General features: G+C 29.0%; 2 protein-coding genes across 3 annotated transcripts; one reads left to right on the forward strand and one right to left on the reverse strand.

The window, feature by feature from the left end:
• The first annotated feature begins 3,796 nt into the window (after window positions 1–3,796).
• Window positions 3,797–7,065, forward strand: LOC114185322 (probable protein phosphatase 2C 39). Of its 2 annotated transcripts, none has more exons than XM_028072983.1 (5): window positions 3,797–3,982; window positions 5,063–5,311; window positions 5,458–5,734; window positions 5,946–6,100; window positions 6,441–7,065. In XM_028072983.1, the coding sequence occupies exons 1-5, from the start codon at window positions 3,950–3,952 to the stop codon at window positions 6,576–6,578; spliced, it is 852 nt and encodes a 283-aa protein (XP_027928784.1). In that variant the 5' UTR covers window positions 3,797–3,949; the 3' UTR covers window positions 6,579–7,065. The 2 variants fall into 2 exon arrangements, with proteins under 2 accessions (XP_027928784.1, XP_027928785.1); XM_028072984.1 differs by having other exon boundaries at window positions 5,063–5,149.
• Window positions 7,066–7,216: 151 nt separating this feature from the next.
• Window positions 7,217–8,567, reverse strand: LOC114185323 (squamosa promoter-binding protein 1-like). The gene is made up of 2 exons (XM_028072985.1): window positions 8,060–8,567; window positions 7,217–7,655 (listed from the first exon to the last, which is right to left on the reverse strand). Exons 1-2 carry the CDS (start codon window positions 8,404–8,406, stop codon window positions 7,427–7,429), a joined length of 576 nt encoding a protein of 191 aa, XP_027928786.1. The 5' UTR covers window positions 8,407–8,567; the 3' UTR covers window positions 7,217–7,426.
• Window positions 8,568–22,221: the final 13,654 nt, after the last annotated feature.

Consider the following 22,221-nt stretch of genomic DNA (forward strand, 5'->3'; position numbering starts at 1 on the left):
AGATATATTTTTATTTTCAGAATAAAGATTATAATAGAAAGAATTTTTAATCGAAACAATAAAATATTGTCATTTGTAACATTTTGTCCTCACTAAATTAAAATTTGATTACTTTATTTACACTTTTTTTTACGCATATTATATCACACATTCAATTTTCCTCCCATTTTAACATACATACAATAAATTAAATTAAGACATAATTATGTTTTGACTCCCTCGTAAATTTAAGAATTTCTAGTTGAGTCTCTATTAGATTTTAGTGGTATATTCGGTCCTCAAAATTTATTTTAAAACTTTTCAATTAAGTTAATTAAGTTGTTTCTCTCAGATTTTACTGTTAACTTTGTTAACTAGATATGACGTGAGAGTTAGAAATGTCAACGTGGCGGGTAGGGTACGGGTAGTGGTTCCTTTGTACCCTACGCGATGGATAAATATTTGTCTCTTACCCGTACCCATATCTGTGCCGCATAATTTTTTAATATCCACGGATATTCGCGAGTATTTAAAAAAAAATAAAACTAAATATTTAACAACATATTTTAATCGTAAATTCAAATAAAATACAATATATAACATTCATAAATTTCAAACAAAGTCCAAATAACCCATTTAAATAGTGTGAATGACATGTTACAAAGAAATGAAATTTTTATAAAACTAATTCATAAAAAAATAACTCATTCAAAATCAATATGTTAATATTTTAGTCATGTTTTATTATTTTTTAATTTAAATTAGAGTACAGTGGGTACGAGTATACATAGGTATGGATACTATGATACTCATACTCGCCCCTTTAACATACGGGTATAAAAATACCTGTACCCGTTACCTGTGAATGTCAATTTACAATATATATTTCATATCCGTTGCGGGTTTTATCTATAGATACTCGCGGGTACGGATTTTTTTACATCCCTAGTAGGAGTTAACTTACACAATCATTATGCTTAAATGTCACCACATAATACTATTACAATATACTTTAACGATGAGAATCTTCATCAAGGATTTAATATATTTAACGATATATTATTCTTAAAACAAATTAAAATTAAAATTATAAAATTAGATATTTAGACAATAATAAAATTAATAAATTAATAAATATTAAATATTAAATATAATTTTATGCTTTTAATTTCATAATTTTTAATTTTATTAATTATCTAATTTTACACTTAATATTTCTATATTCTATAATTAAACCATTATAAATTTATAAAAATATTTACTTATATAATTATGAAATTATAAAATTACAAAAATTATAAAATTATGAAATTATAAGATTAAAAAATTATAATTTTTGAAATTATAATATTATGACATTATAAAATTACGAAGTTATAAAATATAAAATTATGAATCGTAAAATTAGATAATTAAAAAATTATGAAACTAAAATTATATTTTTTATTTTATCTTTAATAATTAAATTTTTTTTTATTATATAATCTTATATTTTATAATTTTTGAATTTTTTTTTATCTTTTATTTTCATATTTTTTAATTTTATGCTTTTAATTTGTTTTAAATATAATTTTTGTTCAATATAGTAAATCTTCGAGGGAGATCTTCATTATTAAAGTCTTATAGTATTATGTGACGGAATAGTAATGTAAGTTCACTATCACATTACATAGTTAACTGTACAATCTAATCGCATAAACTCAATTAAAAATTTTTAATATGTTGAGAACTTAGTAAACCACAAAAACTTAATACGAACTCAATTGAAAGTTTCCAAATTTATTGGAGACTCAAAACATAATTAAATTAATTGAAATATTTATTTCCAAATTTAAATCAATCATACAAATTATAAAATAACAAACTAATATAATAAATAAAAAATGAAATTCACATTTGTACGATGTCAAAGTTGTATAGATAGTACATAATTTCTATAGTATAAAAGCAAGTGAAGTCATTGTCTTTCTATATTATTTTAGTTTTAATCACATAAAGTTGTGTCCTTTATATATTATTTCAACTATTGCTCCTAACTAAACTAAAATTGCGTAATTCTTGCATGATTTCATTGTAAATGAAAAAAAAAAAAAAAAAGCAGAATTAGACTAAACAAGTTGTTGTTTGTGACTAATATAAAAGTTATGATAGTTAAATACAACTTCACGTAGAGTCAGATGCCAACAAGCAGGAAAACACATATTTAAGTAACACAATTTCCTTAAAATAAAATCATATCAAACAATAATCATTTAACTACGTAAATAGTTTTTATAAAATTGGATAAAAAAAATTATGGTTTGTTAAATTTCTTGTTTAGATAACACAATTTCATTATTATATAATGGAATCTTATCCAACAACCACCATTTAACCGTGTAGGAAATTTTGATAAAATTGGATAAAAATAAAGTTACTTTGTTTAATTTCCCTTCTTTCTACCTACTTCAGATTTTTATTTATTCACATCAAATTATAAAAAGAAATACCTATATATACTTTACAAGTAACAAGTTTCATCCATTGAAAAAGTCACGGTAGCCATTAGTCAACATGGGTAAGCGTACAACTTTTACGCAATTAAATAAAATTTTAAAGTTTAGTCTTTCAATTATTTGTTCAATGTATTTTATTCAAAAGCTATTCCTTTATTAAAAACCAAATTCAGATTATAAGTGTTTTATTTGGACGTATAAATTCAGATTATCAAAAAATATTTACTATTGAGCCAATGAGTACTTCTTATAATTATATCTCATGAGTTGAAACTTACAAGTATATATTTTGAAGAATAAATTTTATATTAGAATTACTTTTGCATTTTAAATTTAATTTTAAAAATTTATCAACAACTGAAAAGCTTATATTTAATTTCTTAAAATATACTTGTGGCGCCTGCATTATTTCAACTTTTATCTTTGTTATTTGTTATTATACTTCTAGAAGGTTACTTTTTAGTTTTTATAATAATTTGGCAGATGTTTTTAGTTGGTTAAATATATTTTAATGTTTTAATTTTATGTGAAAATTAGTCTATTTTTAAAATTTTGGTTTAATTTAATTTTTAATTTTTAAAATATGTGAATTTAATTTTTTTAATAAAATTTTATTAAATTTATTTTAAGTTTTTAGTGTATTTTATGATAATATTTAAATAGTTATTTATACAGCTAGACACATCTTATTTTGATGTTAGTAGAAAAATATGATATTAAATTTGAAACTTTATATAAATTTAATAAAATTAGGTTAAAAATACGATTTTTAAGTTGGAAACTAAATTAAACTAAAGTATAGAAGAATAACTAATTTTAATCTCTACTTAAGATAAAAATATATAATTTTACCCATTTTCAAAAAATATTACTTTTTATTAAAATTTAAACGAAATGAAAACGATGAACATAAAAGGTTAAATCTTTAAATTAAAGATAAAAGCTATGTATAGTTAAAAAAAAAGAAAACTTACTTTAAACCTTAAAATTTTGCTCTATTCCACGTGGAGGGCTAGCTATTGAAAACACCTGATATAGGATTATAAGAGAAGAAACCAAATCAAATCTATGGGAAGGTTGGTAAAATATGGAAATTTTGCAGAAGGGGTGTAAAACGTAGAGTTAAATAACAGTTTTAGTAGTTATCAAAGAACAACAACAAATAATAATACGTAGATTGTTTAAGAATGTTGTTTTGATTCTTCCAATGTAAATGAAAATACATTATTAGAAAGTAAGTTTATTTTGATAATTTTTACTCAAAAGGATAAAGTTTTGATTATCAATGCAGATATCTCTTATATACATAAAGAAAATTATCAAAAAATCAAACATGGTGGACTTGTCCTTTTCAGACCTGTCTGTCAACGCCACTATTTTCCATCCTCATCAGCATATAGCACAGTCACTCATCTTTCTCTTCTTTTTTGCCTTCTTTTTCTTCCTCTCTTTTCATCAGCTCAAGGAAAACAGCTATGACCACCAGAGAAATCCTTAACAAGATGAAGGTACAAGTCATTCCCTTTTGATATTGCATAGAAAATTAGTGGTGGCTGTTCTTGGATCACATTTTTCTTGCTTTTATATTCATCAATTGATAAATGATGTAGATCTTCATTTGTGGGTATTACTCTTCATCATTCGATTCTGTGGATTGCTTTTTGTTGCTTATAAGTTAATAAACTCAACTTGTTTTATTTGTATGCTTTTTGTGGTTGTTGTTGAACCGATTCATGGAGTGTGCCTGGTCTTCCATCATTGACTTTGACTTGTAAGAGAGTGTTTGCAATCACTTTTCTGCAATCTAATGTTATTATCTTTCAGCTATCTCCGATCTGTAGAAAAACATATCACTGAAACTCATATGCATCTTTGTTTCCGGTGTGAGATAAATATACCGGATCATGTCAAATACTTCAATTGATTTTAATGCGTATGAGTATGTAAATTGTGATGAGTGAGGGTATGTTCCAGAACCAACCTGCTTATCATGTTTGCTCGTTTCTGTCATACCCTAGGCTTTACTTTGAAATGACAAAGTTACAAAATAAAGATTTTAAGAGTGCTTTCTTCCAAAACCTGGTTCTTTGTCCATTAAGAGCCATCTGGGATTTGCCTTAATGAACTTTGCAAAAGCTATGGTAAAAGAAGTTGAGGGCTTTCTAATTTCCTTCCAGGGAAATGCAAAATCATAATATATCACTTTGAATGAGCTAGGTTAAGTTTTAACAATAGGGTTTGTGGGGGGTTTGGCTTTGACCTATCTATGTGAGCTAGATCATTGTTTGACAGCTCTAATACAAAGTGTAACAAACGATCTTGTTATATAGTGTAAATTTGGGAGAGTGGTTGTGTGATTCATGTAACCTATCTCAGTGTTGAGATAAAGTTTTCTTGTTGTAACGGAGAGGGTTGGGAGAGCACCACTGGTTTCTCTGGTCATAATATATTCTTTACATGGGCATCTTCTTAATGACCATAGGACCATATATGGCAAGGTCAATCACCCACTTGATTAACTACTTCACATATAGATAACCAAAGCATGAATCTATAGTCATTTTTTGACATGAGCATGTTGCTTGCAGGTAAAAGTTGGTTTGGGTTCATCAGACACTGATTCAGGGAAAGGCAAGAGCAAGATGTCGAAGAACATAACTCATGGCTTTCACTTGGTAAAAGGAAAATCATATCATGACATGGAGGATTATGTTGTTGCTCAATTTAAGCAAGTAGATAGCAATGAATTAGGTTTGTTTGCAATATTTGATGGACATGCCGGTCACAATGTACCTAATTACCTGCAGTCTCATTTGTTTGACAATATCTTAAAAGAGGTAATGCATGTTGTTAGCTATTGCTGATTACTTAACTGTAAAGGAGATTAATTTCAGGGATATCCTCAAAATTGAAAATTAACTATAGTTAAAGGAATATGATTACTATTTTTAATAGAAGTTCAATCATTTTTTGTCTTGTGTAGCCTGACTTCTGGAAAGAACCTGCAGATGCTGTCAAGAGAGCTTACAGTAAAACTGATTCTAATATTTTAGAGATGTCGGGTGAATTAGGTAGAGGAGGTTCAACTGCAGTTACAGCCATATTAGTCAATTGTCAGAAGTTAATAGTAGCCAACATTGGGGATTCCAGGGCTGTCTTATGCAAGAAGGGTGTGGCCAAACAATTATCAGTGGATCATGAACCAAACACGGAGCACGAAGATATAAAGAATAGAGGTGGTTTTGTATCAAACTTTCCAGGTATGACATAATTTAAAATGCATTATAACTTAGCATCAATCTTACTAAATGCTCCGCTAGGTTGGTCAGTTGTGAGATTTGTAGCATAGAACTAAGCTAATGATTCTCGCTGTTTTTCTGATCTAGTTGAGTTGCTTGCTTTAAAAAGTTCACTTAGAGCGGCATAGACTTTGTTCCAGTGCTAAGTATGCAACTTTTGTCATTACTTCAGGGGATGTTCCACGGGTTGATGGACGGCTGGCTGTGTCAAGGGCTTTTGGTGACAAAAGCCTGAAGAAACATTTGAGTTCAGAGCCATTTGTGACAGTGGAGAATATAAATGATGATGCAGAGTTCATTATATTAGCCAGTGATGGATTATGGAAGGTCAGTTTTTATAAATGAAGCATGATGCAAACACCTTATAACCGTCTAGCTATCTATCTATCTATCAATGTATATATTTGATAGGTTTAATTACTTATTTGATTCTTGTGTGTGCATAATCTTAAACGATTTAGAAAATACTTGTTTTTAGTCCATGCACACATACCTTTTAACTCTGTTTAGTATGTTTTTAATCGGTTTTAGTCCTTATAGTTTTGGACAGCAGGGATTAAAGAGTGTATGTGTAGGATAGGGACTAAAGAGTAGTTTCTAAGTAGTCATGTTTGGTGCTTGTGGAGTTTTATCTAATGTTCAAATCTGTTTATTCAAATTATTCCAGGTCATGTCAAATCAAGAAGCAGTTAATTGTATCAGAAATATAAAGGATGCTCGGTCTTCAGCAAAGCGCCTTACCGAAGAAGCAGTTAACAAGAAAAGCACTGATGATATCTCGTGCATTGTTGTCAAATTTCAGTGATCACAACACTCACATGACATACTTTGATCCAGAAACTTGCAAGTGTAACATATACTGCGGTGTAATGAATAAAATGATAAATTATGTTGAGTCCTTCATGCAAATTAACAATGTGGGCAAGATGTAGATTCTGTGATTATATGGACCAAACTTTAATCTGCGAGTTTGCAAGGAGCTTTGGCTTTGTCAGTGATCTTGGAACCATACTTTTAGATCACTGCCTAGGCCTGTAAGATTTTAGATCAAGTTATTTGCTTGTATTACTCCTATCACTGTTGTCATAATTTGTTGTTATTTTTCAGAAGGAACATGGGAATGACCTTCAACAATATCTTTTCATAAATAGGATGGAGGGTGATGGCTTTGCAGTGTCATAAGCATATCAATAATTGACAGGGGCAGACAAGAACATGTTTGTTACCATTTTGAGTTATCTTACAGTTTTATTTACTGGAGATGCAAATAAATCCTACAGATATATTGTGGAGATTTTATTTTACCATTTTATGCGTTTTGAGTCTGTTGAATCTATAGAAATAATTGAAAGAGATACCTGAATTTACTCAATAAGCAATAGATTTTATTCTAATAATGGGGAAATACATCATTCCAAGGGTGGTATCAAGGCACACAGAAAATAAGAAACTTGGTAAGTAAATAATAAAATACAGAGCTTCAGCACTATGACGTAGTTTACATATGACACCACCTTTAAGTGTTGGGGGTTTTTAATTCTGGTTTTAGATTCTTATTCTCGTAACATAAAAAGTGGACTTTATTATATGCCTTGGCATATTGTAAAGATCCATTGACAGAAGAGAGGGAGCATGCTGATGAACACATTGAATTCATCTGAAGTGGAAGGACCTGTAACCAGAATTCCTTGCCATGTTCATCTGAATTCTTCCCCAGTCATCAGCATTTCTGCATAGGCTTTCTGTAGGGTTCTGTCCTTTGCTGCTGCTGCATCCTTCACTGCAAGTCTCAGCATTGCTCTTCCGGCGCCGTTCATTGTGTCTGGCCAAGCGTCTCCGGCAGCTTCTTTTAGCTTCGTCAAACTCTGCCAGCTCATGGAACCTGCACAAACTCATCACAGGTTTCTAACAAGGCAAATGCACAGAAGCAATCCCTTGAAATAGTTGACACTTGTTCTTTATATGAAAGATATGTTAAAAGATCTAAGCACTGAAGTTGATTTTTTAATGTATGTTTCTGATGTATGCATCAGAAAATGTTTCTTGAGTAACACAACAACAAATTCTTTAGTCACTGATTAAGATTCAAGGCATGCCTCTAATTCTAATAAGTCTGTTCATAGTTTGAATTTAAAGGACTACTTCAAAAGTAGTACAATGCTTAGTTTCAAAGTTTTCATGGATAAAGCATGATCCATCCACTCTACTATATATAATGAAGATGCTAAAGGCAATACAGTTTTACATTAAGAGAAAATGGTTTAGTTTAGATGAGGGATTTAACACCTGCTACATTGCTGGCAAAACCTCTGCCTCATTCCTGCAACCATCACAAAAGGTGCCTTGGAATGAAGCTCACACACCTTATGGCGGCGATGGTACCTCTTTGCAACAGTCAAATCAGCACCACACATCTCTGCTTGACAAGAAGGTGGAGAAACTCCACCCCCAGTGGACCCTCTTCTCCCACCACCACCTGCACCACCCTTCTTCCTCTCATCTTCTGCAAGACAGCCCTCACCGCCAGCCACACTTTCATCCTCCTCCTCTTCCTCATCCTCAACTTCAACTGGACTTTCTCTCCTCACCTTCTCAATTGACACTTGCCTCCTGTCTCTACTCTTGATCTCCATTATGAGTTCTTCTGACAAGTATGAAGAAGAAGAAGAAGATGCTGGGGGCAAGAAAACGGTTAGAGCTTGTCTCTGGGAGCATTGTGAGTGAATGGAAGAGTTTATATGGAGCCAAAAAGGTAGAAAAAGAAGAGGGAAGGGTGTGGACCACAAACTTCATTTTGTTGGTTGTTTGCTTTGTTAGCATAGGGTGGGGGGGAAGTCATGCATGGGGATGTGGTTTGTTTTGTCTGTAATGATAAGCAAATAAAGCAAAGTTTAAATATCACTTGTTGTAATAAGTGGGAAGTGGGGATTGATTTTGCATGAATGATGTGTTGAAAGTGACAGTGCTGTCAATTTTGGTTCCTTTGTGGTAAATGCCTATCTAATGGTGCTCAAGGAGTTACAATTTAGCAGAGAAGGATTTTCCCTTTGTTTGTTGATGTGATTTCTGATACGCAGGTGAAGGACCCATATCACATGCACAGCCATCCCTAGCCTTCATCTACTGTATTTACAGAAAGATATATATAATTTACTAATGACTTCATGCAAAAATCTGCATGATTAAACACAGAATCAGAATGACAGTACCAGCAGGGCTAATTTGGACTTTGACACTGTAGGCTTTATATGAAGAGAATTTTTTGAGTTAGATTATTGTAAGCAAAATCAAGTACTCCATTCTAAGTGCACCACAATTCCAACTAATCCAACATAGCAAATTAAGAACTGTTCTTATGGTTCACTACCAATATGGAAGTTACTAGGAGTAACAAACTTAAACATAGGGTTTAGGTATATAGGTCTGTTTTCTCTGTTACTTGTATCACTAAAATATTTTATTGAGATGCACAGTGACAGATGTACTTGTGAACTGGATTTGAAATCAAAAGCTTGTGAAGTACTCATTGCAGTGGGAAAGGGTAGAAAGTTGAAAGAAACATATCATATTTTTCATGGAAGCCAAAGGTCTAGGGAACATCAACAAGAAAATCAACTCTGTAACTTCTCAAGAAAATATGGGTACGTTTGAATTCACCATGGATCAAATTAAGTGCAGATTCTGCTTTGAATAATTTTTAGATTTTCACATCAGAAACATATTTCACTTTGGCTTTAGTTAGAAGCAAATGAGCCCAAAGAAATAGATCTAATGATGCACATTTGTTTAAACGGTTGAAATATTTAGTGCTTGGAAATATGAAAACTGTACTTCCACAACCACTCTGGTATAAAATGATATCATAAACTCTTTTTTTGATGCATATCAAATGATGTCACAAAGTTCGGAGGATAGCATTCCACATTAGCTGGTAATCTTGACGCATGCATGTTTCAATAGTACTACTTTGGCCACAACAATCATGGTACTGACATGACCCAGCACGCTAACACCATGGTTGCACAAGAAGGCAAGGAGCCATTGTACTTGCCACTTGATGTGAGTTTTCACCATGGATGGCTTCTAGTTGTAACAGACAAAAGCAAATAGTTTCAATCTTATCAATGTTACAGAAAAAAAGGATTTTATTTTCAATTGGGAGGAAAAGAAAACAGGAGAATTCATTTCATTTGGAAGTTATAAAAACGTTAACTGATGTTTGACTATTGATGTCTTTTATTATGACAGTTTTATGGTTTTCAATCTTGTGGTCATGCCTGCTTAATTAATCTTTGATGGAGTTATTAAACTCATTAAAATTCAAAGACTTAATTAAGCACAACACAACTAATACTTAATAATTCAGAGAAACTTCATAAAAACTTCTGTAAAGGAGAGAGGAAAATAACACTTAAGCTTTTACCTTGACTTTTTCCTTGTGCTTTTATCTTGACATCTTAAAGGTAAAACAAGTTAGACTTGCAAATATGTTCTTGTACTTTTTCCTTGTGCTTTTATCTTGACATCTTAAAGGTAAAGCAAGTTAGACTTGCAAATATGTTCTTGTAATATGTTTCAGTTGGCTTTTTATATGATAAGGATTTTAGATACCCTTTATCCTGTTGTAGTGTTCTAGGTGACATCAATTGTTCCACGGTAGTGATGAAGTGGGTCAAGTCACAATTGAATTGTGACGTTTGGATTATTTAGTTCTTAAGTAGAAAAAGTTGTGTCATGACTAACGGCTATAGCTTTTTACCTAGTGGTAAATACTTGATTCAACAATTGGTACCAAAACCCAGGTCACGAGTTCGATTTACAGTAGATAATTGTTCAGGTAAAGATTGTTGCAAGTAACATTAATTATCCCATGATGGAAGCCAAATGGACCGAGTCATAGTCGAATTATGTCATGCCTAATGGTAAGTGCTTAGGCCACATCATGATAAAAATCATGGTAAAGCTAAAAACTTAATGGATACAAAATCAATTTCTGTTGGTATAAATGATGTTTGGTCAGAAATGCAGAATCAGTTGTAACATTAGCTTGCCTTCTCTTAATTTGCCTTCTGGCCATGAGAATCGGAATATCACAGTGTACATATTTCTCCAAAAATCATGCCCATCACTCTCATGTTGAGTTGGTTTGGTCCCCTTGTTGTTCCTTTTATTTTTTGTTTTTATTAATGATGCATGAAATGAATACTAAAACCTAACTAGTCATCATGGCACTGTCATCATCTTTCTTGATTGAAACTTGAAATTAGCAATGAAAATGAGAGTACAGAAGCACAATGATATATCCCATTATGCCATAGTAATTGTGATCCCTTGTGAAATGGTCCACAAGTTTGTGTCTTTAGCAAAGTGTGAAGAAGGACAGTTGTTGAGAATTGTATACTGATAGGACAAAGAAAGAAGTTGTAGTGAGATTCTTGGTTGGTGTCTGTAAAGAAGGGATAGTGCAGAGACAGCTTGCATGGGCACTAGTGATCTGATTCAAGAAGCTTGGAATTTGTTGTTGGTCCCAAGATTTTGGTAAGCTAAATGAGAATAAAGGCATAAAATCAAAATGATCTTGTTTGAACTCACCTTTGTGTCTTCTTCAAACATACAGAAAAACAAACCATTGGCTCTTTGCATGCGATTGCTTTTCTCTTATCAACGCTTTGTCGCTTTTGCCTTTATACAACGGTATCTGATTCTGCCTCTATTTTCATGCATCATAACTCTATATTCTCTTTTCAACTAGTCAAAATTATAGTACATATGATTCTTATATTTACTAAACCTCTATAACTTAATTCACTTTAAATTTCAAGTTTTTATGCTTTCTCTTTTTATCATATAAAATAAAAACCAATTTTTTTTATTTTAATAATGCTTACTTTTTACTTTTAAATACTTTTAATTTTTGTTGTCTAAGTCTCTTTCATCATTAATATATTTATTATTTCAATATGAACAATCAAAATAACATATATTTTTTATTCATTTATAAAATAAATTAAAAATACATAGTTTATAATTCATGTGCATGTAATATTAAGGAGTTTAATTTCCTAATAAATTTGATACTTTCACTTGAGTTTTTATTAACTTTTTTTATTACTCAAAATTTTATGGTTTTTAATTCTTTTGTCATTTATTTTTCTTTTTAGTGGATATCTTATTTATTTTCACATGTTAAGAAATATGAGATTATGTGATTGATATAATGATATCATAATTAATATAAAATGATTAGTGATTTTTAAACTCAATAGAAAATTCAAATTCTGATTTTTATCGTACGAAACCATGTTAGATGACATGATTTCATCGTAGAGGTGACAGTAGAGTCCCTTAATCATTGTAATAATGTGGAAGTCATCAAGGATTATGATAATTTCGTTAATCAACATATTTTAAACTAAAATAATAAAGTCATTTAGCATTTTATATTCATTAGCATCATTTTATATTAATCATAATGTCATATTTCTTTTTATATATATATATATATGGAAACAAGTAAGATAACAATTAAAAAATATAAAAAATTTGGGTAATAAAAGAAGTAATAGAGACTCAATTAAAATATTCAAATTTATTATGGAATTGATACTTAATTATTCATAGTTTTATTATAATAATAATTATTAAAATAATAATAATACTAACACGTATATGAATAAAAAATATTAATCAAAGACTCAATAATTTTTAGAACAATAATAAATAATAGATAAAAAATACAAGAGGTAAGGAGTAGAGATAACCTAGGTTGAGGCACGCATAACGTTATCTTTAGAGAGAAAATGTCCCTACTACATAGGGCAAAACAAAATCATATGCGATCTCTCCCAAGATACAATCGATCGAGTGCAGCGAATGATCTCTGAACCTTATGAACACCAATGTCTTAAAGATAATATAGAGAAGAAAGAATAACACTTTTGATAATGTTGTGTCTTTCATACACCTAAGTGTTATTTATAGGTAGAAAAATGAGACACAAGAGTAACTTGTAATAAAAAATTATAATTGTTAGTCATAAATAACATGAACCCATAAATTTAAAAGTCCATGAAAACATGAGTGAGAGTAGGATTTTGATTTTAGTTAGTTATTTTATAAATTATATTAAAATATTTTTAACAATAAATAGTTCAAGATGATTAAAATAAGCAATCATTCACAAACACTAACTTCATTCAATCATACAAAATTTTCTAGATAAACTACAACAACTACCTCTTGAGAAATTTATGTATTGAATCAGACCTCAGAGATTATGCATTTGTCATAAGGATCTCAATAGCATTTTGGCTTATAAAACCATGGCTCTACCAAGCCTTCCTACATGATAAGGTTAGTTCGACTATGACACGCCAGAAAAGTTCTATTTAACACTAATTCTCGTCATAAGAACCTCAATCAACTCTCATTAACTAAATACCTTCTACATGAGTTAGAATATCTAGTAAAGTCTAGGTAATCTCCTTCTGAGTCCCTACTCAACACACCTAACATAAGAGTGGAATGCTTTCTCCCTTGAAAGCCATTTGACATTCATCACTCCCAACCACACATTAGCATCTCATACAACATTTAAACATTACTAGTATTCATTCACATCTAAACCTCTAATTAACAATAAACTATACCAAGATAGAAGGCACACTCACAAGAAAATAACCAAAGAGCAACCTATCACACATAGCTCATTCATCACATTCTCGTATAATCTTACATCATTACATCATTTCATATATATGTAATTTACTGTTAGTGAAAAACGTCAATTGCATTGATCGCACGTAGCAAGTAGTAAATATTGTTATCTCCACTCCACAAGGACTTGTGTAACACATGACAACTCTTACAATTCAAAACTCAATTAAACAACAAAGCTCACAAAACACAAAGAAACTCTTTTTGTATTTTTATCATACAATTGGTGTGTTATACAAATTTAAAATAATATACAATTAGCAAGATTAAATTCCATTCACTTCATTCTTATACATTCACAAACATCTCAATTTCATACTAAAGTCAAAATCAACTCATAAATATACTCAAATCATATCCCTAGTGACTTTGAGCCTATGATAATTCTTCAAGTTCTAATTCCTTGAATCCTCGACAAGTGAAATCATGTTTTAAGTTCAAAAGTCTTAAGATTACTAATGAATCATATTATATCCTTAGATACTAGCTCCATTAGGTATTCAATTTTAGTCCTAGGTTCAAAAGACATTTTCCAACACTTCAAGAGCCAACAATCAAGCCATGGGTGATCAAGTCACAATAAGCATTAAGCATAGAAATCAAATACTAACATTGAAATGGAAAAGCATATGTATTACCATCACAAAATACACAAGATTCAGTTTATTACATCTAATATCAACAAATAGGGTTAGCTCTCCATAGTGAAGAATCCAGGGTTTACAAATAGAAGAGTTAGGGAAGAAATAGAAACCAAAGAGAAGATGCAAGCCCTCTCCCAAGGTTTTTGGCAATTGCTCTATGATCCAATTGCACCTCTTAATCGTGTCTCCATCTCCAAATTGTAGATCCTTCCCATGGATGAAAATTGAAGACCCAAGGAGGAGTGGAGAGCTTCCTAGCACCCCAAACAACCTCTAAGGGACTCTATTAGTCGTTCTAGGTGGAGACAAATCATGAGAGGAAGATAATGACATGTCAACGATGCCACCTCTCAACGCCTCTTTCAAACCATTTTGACATGTCAACGATGCCACCTCTCAACGCCTCTTTCAAACCATTGCCCAATGCCAACTCTGCAAAACTACTTCTGTGTCGCTCAATGTCAGACTCCTCTACAACACTGGTTGCTCTTTGACTTTGCAGTGCTGAGCGTGATTCTAGTGTTGCCCAGTGCGGGTATTTACTTTTGAGTTCAATATTGTTTTTCTCCACCACAAATGCTTGTTATTCACTTATTTAACACATTAAAAATAAATATTAGAGGTAAAACAAACATAAACTAACTAAAACACAAGAAAATACAAAATATACTAAACTTGAGATCAAACAAGGTAAAAACTAGGGACAATTGATTTTATTCTCTAAAATCACCACACCAAAACACATAAAAATCATCATTATCATTTACCTCAATCCAAACTTATCTCATAGCATCAATCACCTATTATTTATTTTAATTTAAATGTTAACAATCCATCATTTATTTAGTATTACATTAGCATAATATTCATTTACAATATTTCCATTAAGTACATCAAAATGGCAAAACACATGACTCTAACCACAAACTCTAATCAAATATCACAACATTCAAAGTGAAAGAATAATATGTCTATGACCAACTATCAAAATTTTAACTCGATCCGACAGTTAATGAAATGGGAATCTCAATTTTCCTGAGATAACTCAGGACAAAAAAACAAGGTGGTGTCGACCGTTGGGTAAGTAGCGTTAGGTGATAAAACCCCTTGGTACTCACTAATTTGGGAGCGCCCAAAAGTCCAAAAGTGATGCACAATGCCAACAAGCTAGTGAGACACAGTCTGATTGGTGCCCAACGATATTGCAGGGGTGCCTAACGCTCCACCAAATATTTTGAAATTTCTCTGAATGTTAATTAATCAATTTGACTTTTTCTGAGCTATTGACCACTCAATATACTCTATAAGATCATAATATAACTTTATCTTAACTCAAGAAGCACCAATTTGAAAAATTAATTTATCTCTCAGAAAAATCCCTCATCAATAGTTAAATAAACACAAAAGAACTAGTTCAAGCACATAATGGCACATGCTTATAATATCATTTTGTCAATCTAATATCCTCAAATGTGACATCTCTAGTTATTTCAAGACAATATCAACCATTTTAAGAATCTAGATTACTAAAGAGATATATTAAGTTAACTCACCAAACATAGAATTAATCATTCAACCAAACAAATCATCTCATTCATCAATTTCAACCAGTCCAAAACAAATTTATTCTATCATTAGATTAGTGAACTCGACTAATAAGTCTCAACAGGTATTTTTCTTACATTTCAAAACTCAAAACAGATTATACAAGCACAAAATATACTCATTGAAATCAATTGAGGCAGATCTACCAATACTTGACATAAAATTTCCCATCAAAATCCCAATTACATACATTAGTTGTATCTAAATTCATCAATTCAACTAGTTCACCAATTAACAACACCAAACAAACAAAATCACCTCATGTATCAATTCAACCATTCATAACTCATAAATCTAACCACAATCTCATTTAACAATACAATAACTTTTAAATAACTAACTTTCCTTACCTAACTTATGAGCACAAAACACAATTTCCTCAACCTCAAAGCACTCTTAACCACACATAAGGAAATATATGAACAAAGAATGCTCATATCAATGATTTGATCATACCTAACTATCCAAATTGAACATAGATTCATCTATAGCCTTGGGATGACACATGCAACCCCCTAACCTCACACAAGCATTACAAAAATAAACAAGACTTTAAAAATAACAAAATATGAACTTAAGGATAAACCTTGCTACCAAGAGTTTTAGGGTATACTCAAATCTTTAGACAAATGAGAGATGGAACCAAAGATATGGAGAAAAGGTTTAGAAAAAAGTTATAGAGATATAGTGTTTCTTATTAAAAGAAACTTGATTAATAGAGATTTATATTTATAATATGACTTTTATTAATATAATAATCGAGTGTCATCTTTTAACATCAACACTAATCTTTGTTATCTTTTAGGTCCCTACATTTACCCTTTTATTATCACAAAATGCGTTTAAAATGTCAAATAAACTTCATAAAATTTGGTAAGAAGGACTAAATCCACGCATTTCTAAAAATGAAGGACTAAATTAGTATAAAGTTTCGAAGAGGGACTAATTCCAAAATTCATTGAAACTTGAGGGACTAAAAATATGTTTAACCCTTAAATTAATTATTTTACTGATTTTACTAATTTTTTAATTTAATCGTTCTTTCATTTGACCAATTTTTAATTATTAAACTACCTATAAAATAAATAAAAAGTATTTACAACAAATTTATAAAAAATTATTTATATGTAATTTCATAATAATAATAATAATAATAATTTTATTATTTTTTATTGTCATCCAAAAAATGAACACACATGTAGCGTATGTGGTTTCACTGATTTACTTAAAATGAATAGAACTAAATGTGTATTTAATTGAAAGTTATTAATAAATAAATATTGTTTAATCCAAAGCTTAAAAACTAGTTATGATTTTTTTTATTAGGAGGAGAATGAATAAAAAGGGTTGCATTGAGGAGAAGGAAATGAAATATTTGCATTTAATTCATGTGGTGAAATTTAATTGTAAATTAATATATTGAAAAAATAATTTATAAAATATTTTTCTTAAATTAAATGTAAAGACTATTTTCTTAAAATGTAAAATAAAGTAATAAAGTTTACATTAAATAAAATTATTACAAAACTTTAATAAACAAGAAATATATTTCAAAATAAAATATATTAAAATAAATCATCAAAATTTAAATTAATTATTTTTTTATTTTCATTTTAATGCCTTTTTATTTTTTATTTTTATTTTTTAATATTAAACATCTATTAAAAAATATTAAATTGATTTAATTTTATTAATTATTTAAAAAAATTAATTATTCATTTTATTATAATAATAATAATATATTTTTAAAGTGTTAAATATATTTCATTTATAGATCTTAATTCTTTAGTATGTTAGAGTAAAATAACAAATATTATTATTTTTTATTTAAATTAATTCATTAAGTTTCTTCTTTAATCGATTATAATTCATTTTTATAAGTAAAATTTAATAAAGTTTTTTTTTAAAGGCAACTTTCTTTATAAATTACTGAAAATATACATCAAGATTTATCTTACTTTTGGTGATTTTGCGTTTCATTTTCGATTTTTTTACTTTGTTCCATTTCTTATGTTTCCTTTCGAAACAAAGCATCGTAAGGATGAGTGATAGTTCTATAGTATATGTATTAACTTTGTTTTAATGTGTTATTGTGGTACTAATAAACTAACATATAAACATGTATATATAGATAAGCATAGACACATGAATTATATTTATAACTTATGAAATGATTATTTAAGAAGCATTATTTACAAAATAAAATTCATAAATATGATAAACATACTCACATTTATTAAGATTGAACCCAAATAAATAATAATTTTGTCCATACCGGGTTGTCTCATGCAAAGTGCTACTTCTTTATTGGGTTTAATTAGTCGGATGATATTCACTTTCGTTCAGATGTGTCAGTTTGGTATCCGGTTTTAAAAATGTGTCAATCTAGTTCCAACTTTTGAAAAAGTGTTTTAATCAAGTCCCTTTCAGACAAAAATTACTAAAGCCTTTATCTTAATTCATGACTTTTACCACTAAATTTTAATATAAATATCAATACTTAGTTTTAAATATCAATAACCTTAACGATGTTAATAAAATTTTTGCTGAAAAGGACCTAATTGAGGCATCTTTTCAAAAGTTGAGAGTCAATTGACATCTTTTTAAAAGTGGGTACCATCCAACTAATTAAACCTCTTTTTTTTATATTGGGTGCTAGTAGTATTCTACAATCATAATGTTTAAATCATCTAAATATAAAATCTCAAATATATATATATATATATATATATATATATATATATATATACATATATATATATATATACATATATATATATATATATATATATATATGTATATATATACATACATATATATATATATATATATATATATATATATATATATATAATATGATAATTCAAGTTCAAGTTTTATAAGATGAGATGGTAGTTGCTTTATTCATTTCCCATACTAGTTTAAGAAAAGCTTTGTTATTTGATAATAATGTTTTTATTTTTATAAATAAATTATGAAAAAGCAAGACCTGTTTTTATTCTGTAAAATTTATATTGAGCTTTTATTTATGTTTTATACAAATGGAAAACAAAAAATAAAATAATTTATAAAGATAGTAAAGGTTTATATTTTTACTGTTTTGATTTTTTTTTATTGTTTAGAAACTTCAAAATTGGTAAATAACATCAATATAAATACCCCAAATTTTCCTAATCTCAATTAATTCTATTAAGAATAATTTGTGAAGGAGTACGGATGATTTACAAGAACTTGCTAAATTTATACATGATAATCCAATGGTAGTTTCATGGGATGAATTGGGAGAACCGGTAAGATTTCATTGTATTTATACATGTAAGATATCTTAAAACTTGTGACGGGGACCAAAAATTGAATATTACAATTTTAATTATGGATGATGTAAGTCTCTGAACCATTTTTTATTTTCAATTATTGTATCTAATTACGTATATTGAAACAATCTTTTGTGTTTAGATATATGTATGGTTTTTGTAAGAACGTGAGAAAGAATGATGTGTATGAGTTCATAGACCCCCAACCCATTTAAGCCAAGAACAATAAGATGGACATCCAAGAATATATCACAAGTCCTTTGGGGTAAGAGAAGCAAATATATTTCGTCCCTTATATATTATTAATGAGTAAGAGTAGTTTGTTGTATTATAATTATAATCTAACATTTTCAAGTTTAATAATGATTATATTTTTAACTTAAGTAATATGTATCTACAAAATATATATATATATATATATATATATATATTAGAAATAATAATATATTTATTACAATAAATTATGAACATATAAATGCATTTGTTTATCTGTAAACATATGAATAATAAACAAAAGAAGAACGGTAAACTTTCTAACATGATTACACAAACTTTTAGTTATATAAATAAATCTCTTAAACAAATATATAAGAATGAGTTTAGGTTGAATAAATATAAGAAATGATAACAGTGAATACTTGGTGAGAAGTTAATCTATTATAAAGAAAGAAAAAAAAGTGGGGATGAAATTATAGGATAGTACAAAATCTATTAACTCAGGTATAAAGCATGTGCATTTTTACTGTAGAAGAAAAAAAAAAATCTTCTAACGAAAAATTTCAATCAAACCAAAATGTCAAACTAAAAGAATTTAGGTTCAAATTGAATCACAAGTAATGATTACAAGAAGACTTATAAATAGGGATAGAATGAAGGAAAAATGAATGATGAGATGAATCGTGAAGAAAGAAAAAAGAAGGCAAAAACATTCACGAAGTTATTCGTAGAGTAGCTACAATTTTTTTGGATATATCTTCCACAATAACTAAGGTAGGGGAGAAGACATTTATCATCTTATTCTCTTACTTTTATTATCTTTTCATCTATTTATAATTATTTTTATTTTTATATTTACCTTCAGTGAGGTGTCCCTAATCTTATTTTAATTTATATTTTAGTTTCCATTGTTATTTATTTATTTATATTCATCTTATTTATTTATATTTGTCTCCGGTACTAGTTCTCTTTATTTATTATATTTATTTTTAGTTATGCACTAATCCTATTTATTTATTTATTATACAATTATATAGTTTAATATCAAAATAAAATTATGATAAATAAAGATTTGATTATGTAGTTAGAGTTATGATCTTGGGGATTTAAATGAGTGGATATTACTCAAGATGAGATGTTCTTGGGTTACTTTGTTGCCCATGATGAGGCTCATTTACTGACTAGTCACTACAAAATTAATCAAAATCTTTTTAAAGTATGATAAAAACCCAATTTCATGAATTTGAAAGAGTTTTTATTTTATTTTATTGAGATATGCTATATTTTTGTGATATTTGTCTCACTTCCCTATTTTATGGCTGTGTTTAAAAAAATATATAATTTCATCGTAGATGACTACCCCTAACATGTTCGACCCATTCCTTGCCGATGTAGTAGTAGTATTTCCGGGAAACGCATGGCAAACTAATGCGGTAAATAATTCGGTAATGTTTCAAGAAACTAGAAATTCTACCATTACATTCCTAAATGCTCCAAATGCACCGGTTATCCTAGAAGGACAAATTGGAGTCACTTTTTATTTACCCCCAATAGTCCAAGTGAATTCTATCCATAACTTTTTTTCCTCCACATGTTTAAAGGTTAACCTACAAGGGGAAACTGTAAATAAATAATACTTCTTCCTCTTCTTGTGTAGAAAATATAATATGTACCAAATGATGTAAATTTAATATGCATACAATACTGTAAAATATATAAATATATGTATATGTGAATATTTTAAGTATGTTATATGTTATTGTAAAATTATGTGTTAAATTTTTTTTATAAGTATAATATAGAAAATAATAGTAACAAAAAGAAATGGTTGTCACAAATAACACTGATATTTGGTTTTGCTCATTGCATAAGCCTCCCTTCATACATCTCAAATAAGTACTAGATTGCTAAGAACCTCAATCTTATGAAATTTTCTTCTTATATAAGTGTGTCTTACTAATGTATTTTTTCATAGTGTATTCACTGCACATAACATGGTCAAAGGAGACAAAAAATTGAGTTGGCATGGATGTCGCTCAAGATTAGCTATTTCAGTATAATTGCAATTGATTGTTTCTTTTTCTTCCTCAATTACTATAAATGTGTTGATATATTTGTAATGTAATAGACAACCCAGCTTGTATGAGTGTGGGTATTATGTTATGATATGGATGACAACCATTGTTCGAGCTGGTATTCAAACATGTAATAATTTACTTACTTCAAAAAACTTTAAAATTTTCTCTTTTATGTACTAATTGAAGTCTTTTGTAGAATTTCAACAATCCCCGGCCATTGATTTTGGATTCAATAGCATATGTAAGGAAAACATGTGCCAAGTATATAATTCAAGTGTACAATAATTCAAATAGGTAGTCTATTTTGTATGTAATTTGTACTTTGTACATTAAGTAGATACTTTTGTACATTAAGTACTTACTTCAATTTAAAATTGCTATGTATTTTGTTATGAGATTTGGTTGTCTCTACATATATTTGTGTAAATATTTTTCAGGTTTTGAAATTATGTAAAAAGAAACAAAAACAAAAAAAAAATATTTGAAAAACAAATTGTTATAGGCTATAGTTCCAACAAAAATTGTGGCCAATAGTCAAGTATAGGCTATGGTTCTAGACCAAAACCTTAGCTTATACTTGTTCCTTTTTTAAGCTTGTAAGCTACAGTTATCTCTAAAATCGTAGCCTATTCCTTTTTTTTTCTATTTTTCAAATAATTTTTAAAATAGGATTATAGGCTACGGTTCTAACCCAAAATTGTACTTTATACTTGCTTTTTTTTTTAATTCTTTTGTCCTAAAGGGTTATAAGCTTAAGTTTTTCCAATAATCGTAACCTATACTCTTGTTTGAAAATGGTTTTAGGCTACAATTTTTTTGTAGAACCATAGCCTATAATTAAGTATAGGTTAGAGTTTTTAATCGTAGCCTATAAA

The sequence above is a fragment of the Vigna unguiculata genome, chromosome 5 (genome assembly GCF_004118075.2).
Source record: "Vigna unguiculata cultivar IT97K-499-35 chromosome 5, ASM411807v1, whole genome shotgun sequence".
In the NCBI taxonomy this organism is placed as follows: Eukaryota; Viridiplantae; Streptophyta; class Magnoliopsida; order Fabales; family Fabaceae; genus Vigna; species Vigna unguiculata.

Bases quoted from the DNA above. Each gene is read 5' to 3' on its own strand.
- LOC114185322 (XM_028072983.1), top strand. From the start codon at position 3,950: ATGACCACCAGAGAAATCCTTAACAAGATGAAG. The intron at 3,983-5,062 runs GTACAAGTCATT...TGTTGCTTGCAG, and splicing joins AAATCCTTAACAAGATGAAG to GTAAAAGTTGGTTTGGGTTC. The intron at 6,101-6,440 runs GTCAGTTTTTAT...AAATTATTCCAG, and splicing joins CCAGTGATGGATTATGGAAG to GTCATGTCAAATCAAGAAGC.
- LOC114185323 (XM_028072985.1), bottom strand. From the start codon at position 8,406: ATGGAGATCAAGAGTAGAGACAGGAGGCAAGTGTCAATTGAGAAGGTG. The intron at 7,656-8,059 runs GTGTTAAATCCC...GAGTTTGTGCAG, and splicing joins TTTTGCCAGCAATGTAGCAG to GTTCCATGAGCTGGCAGAGT.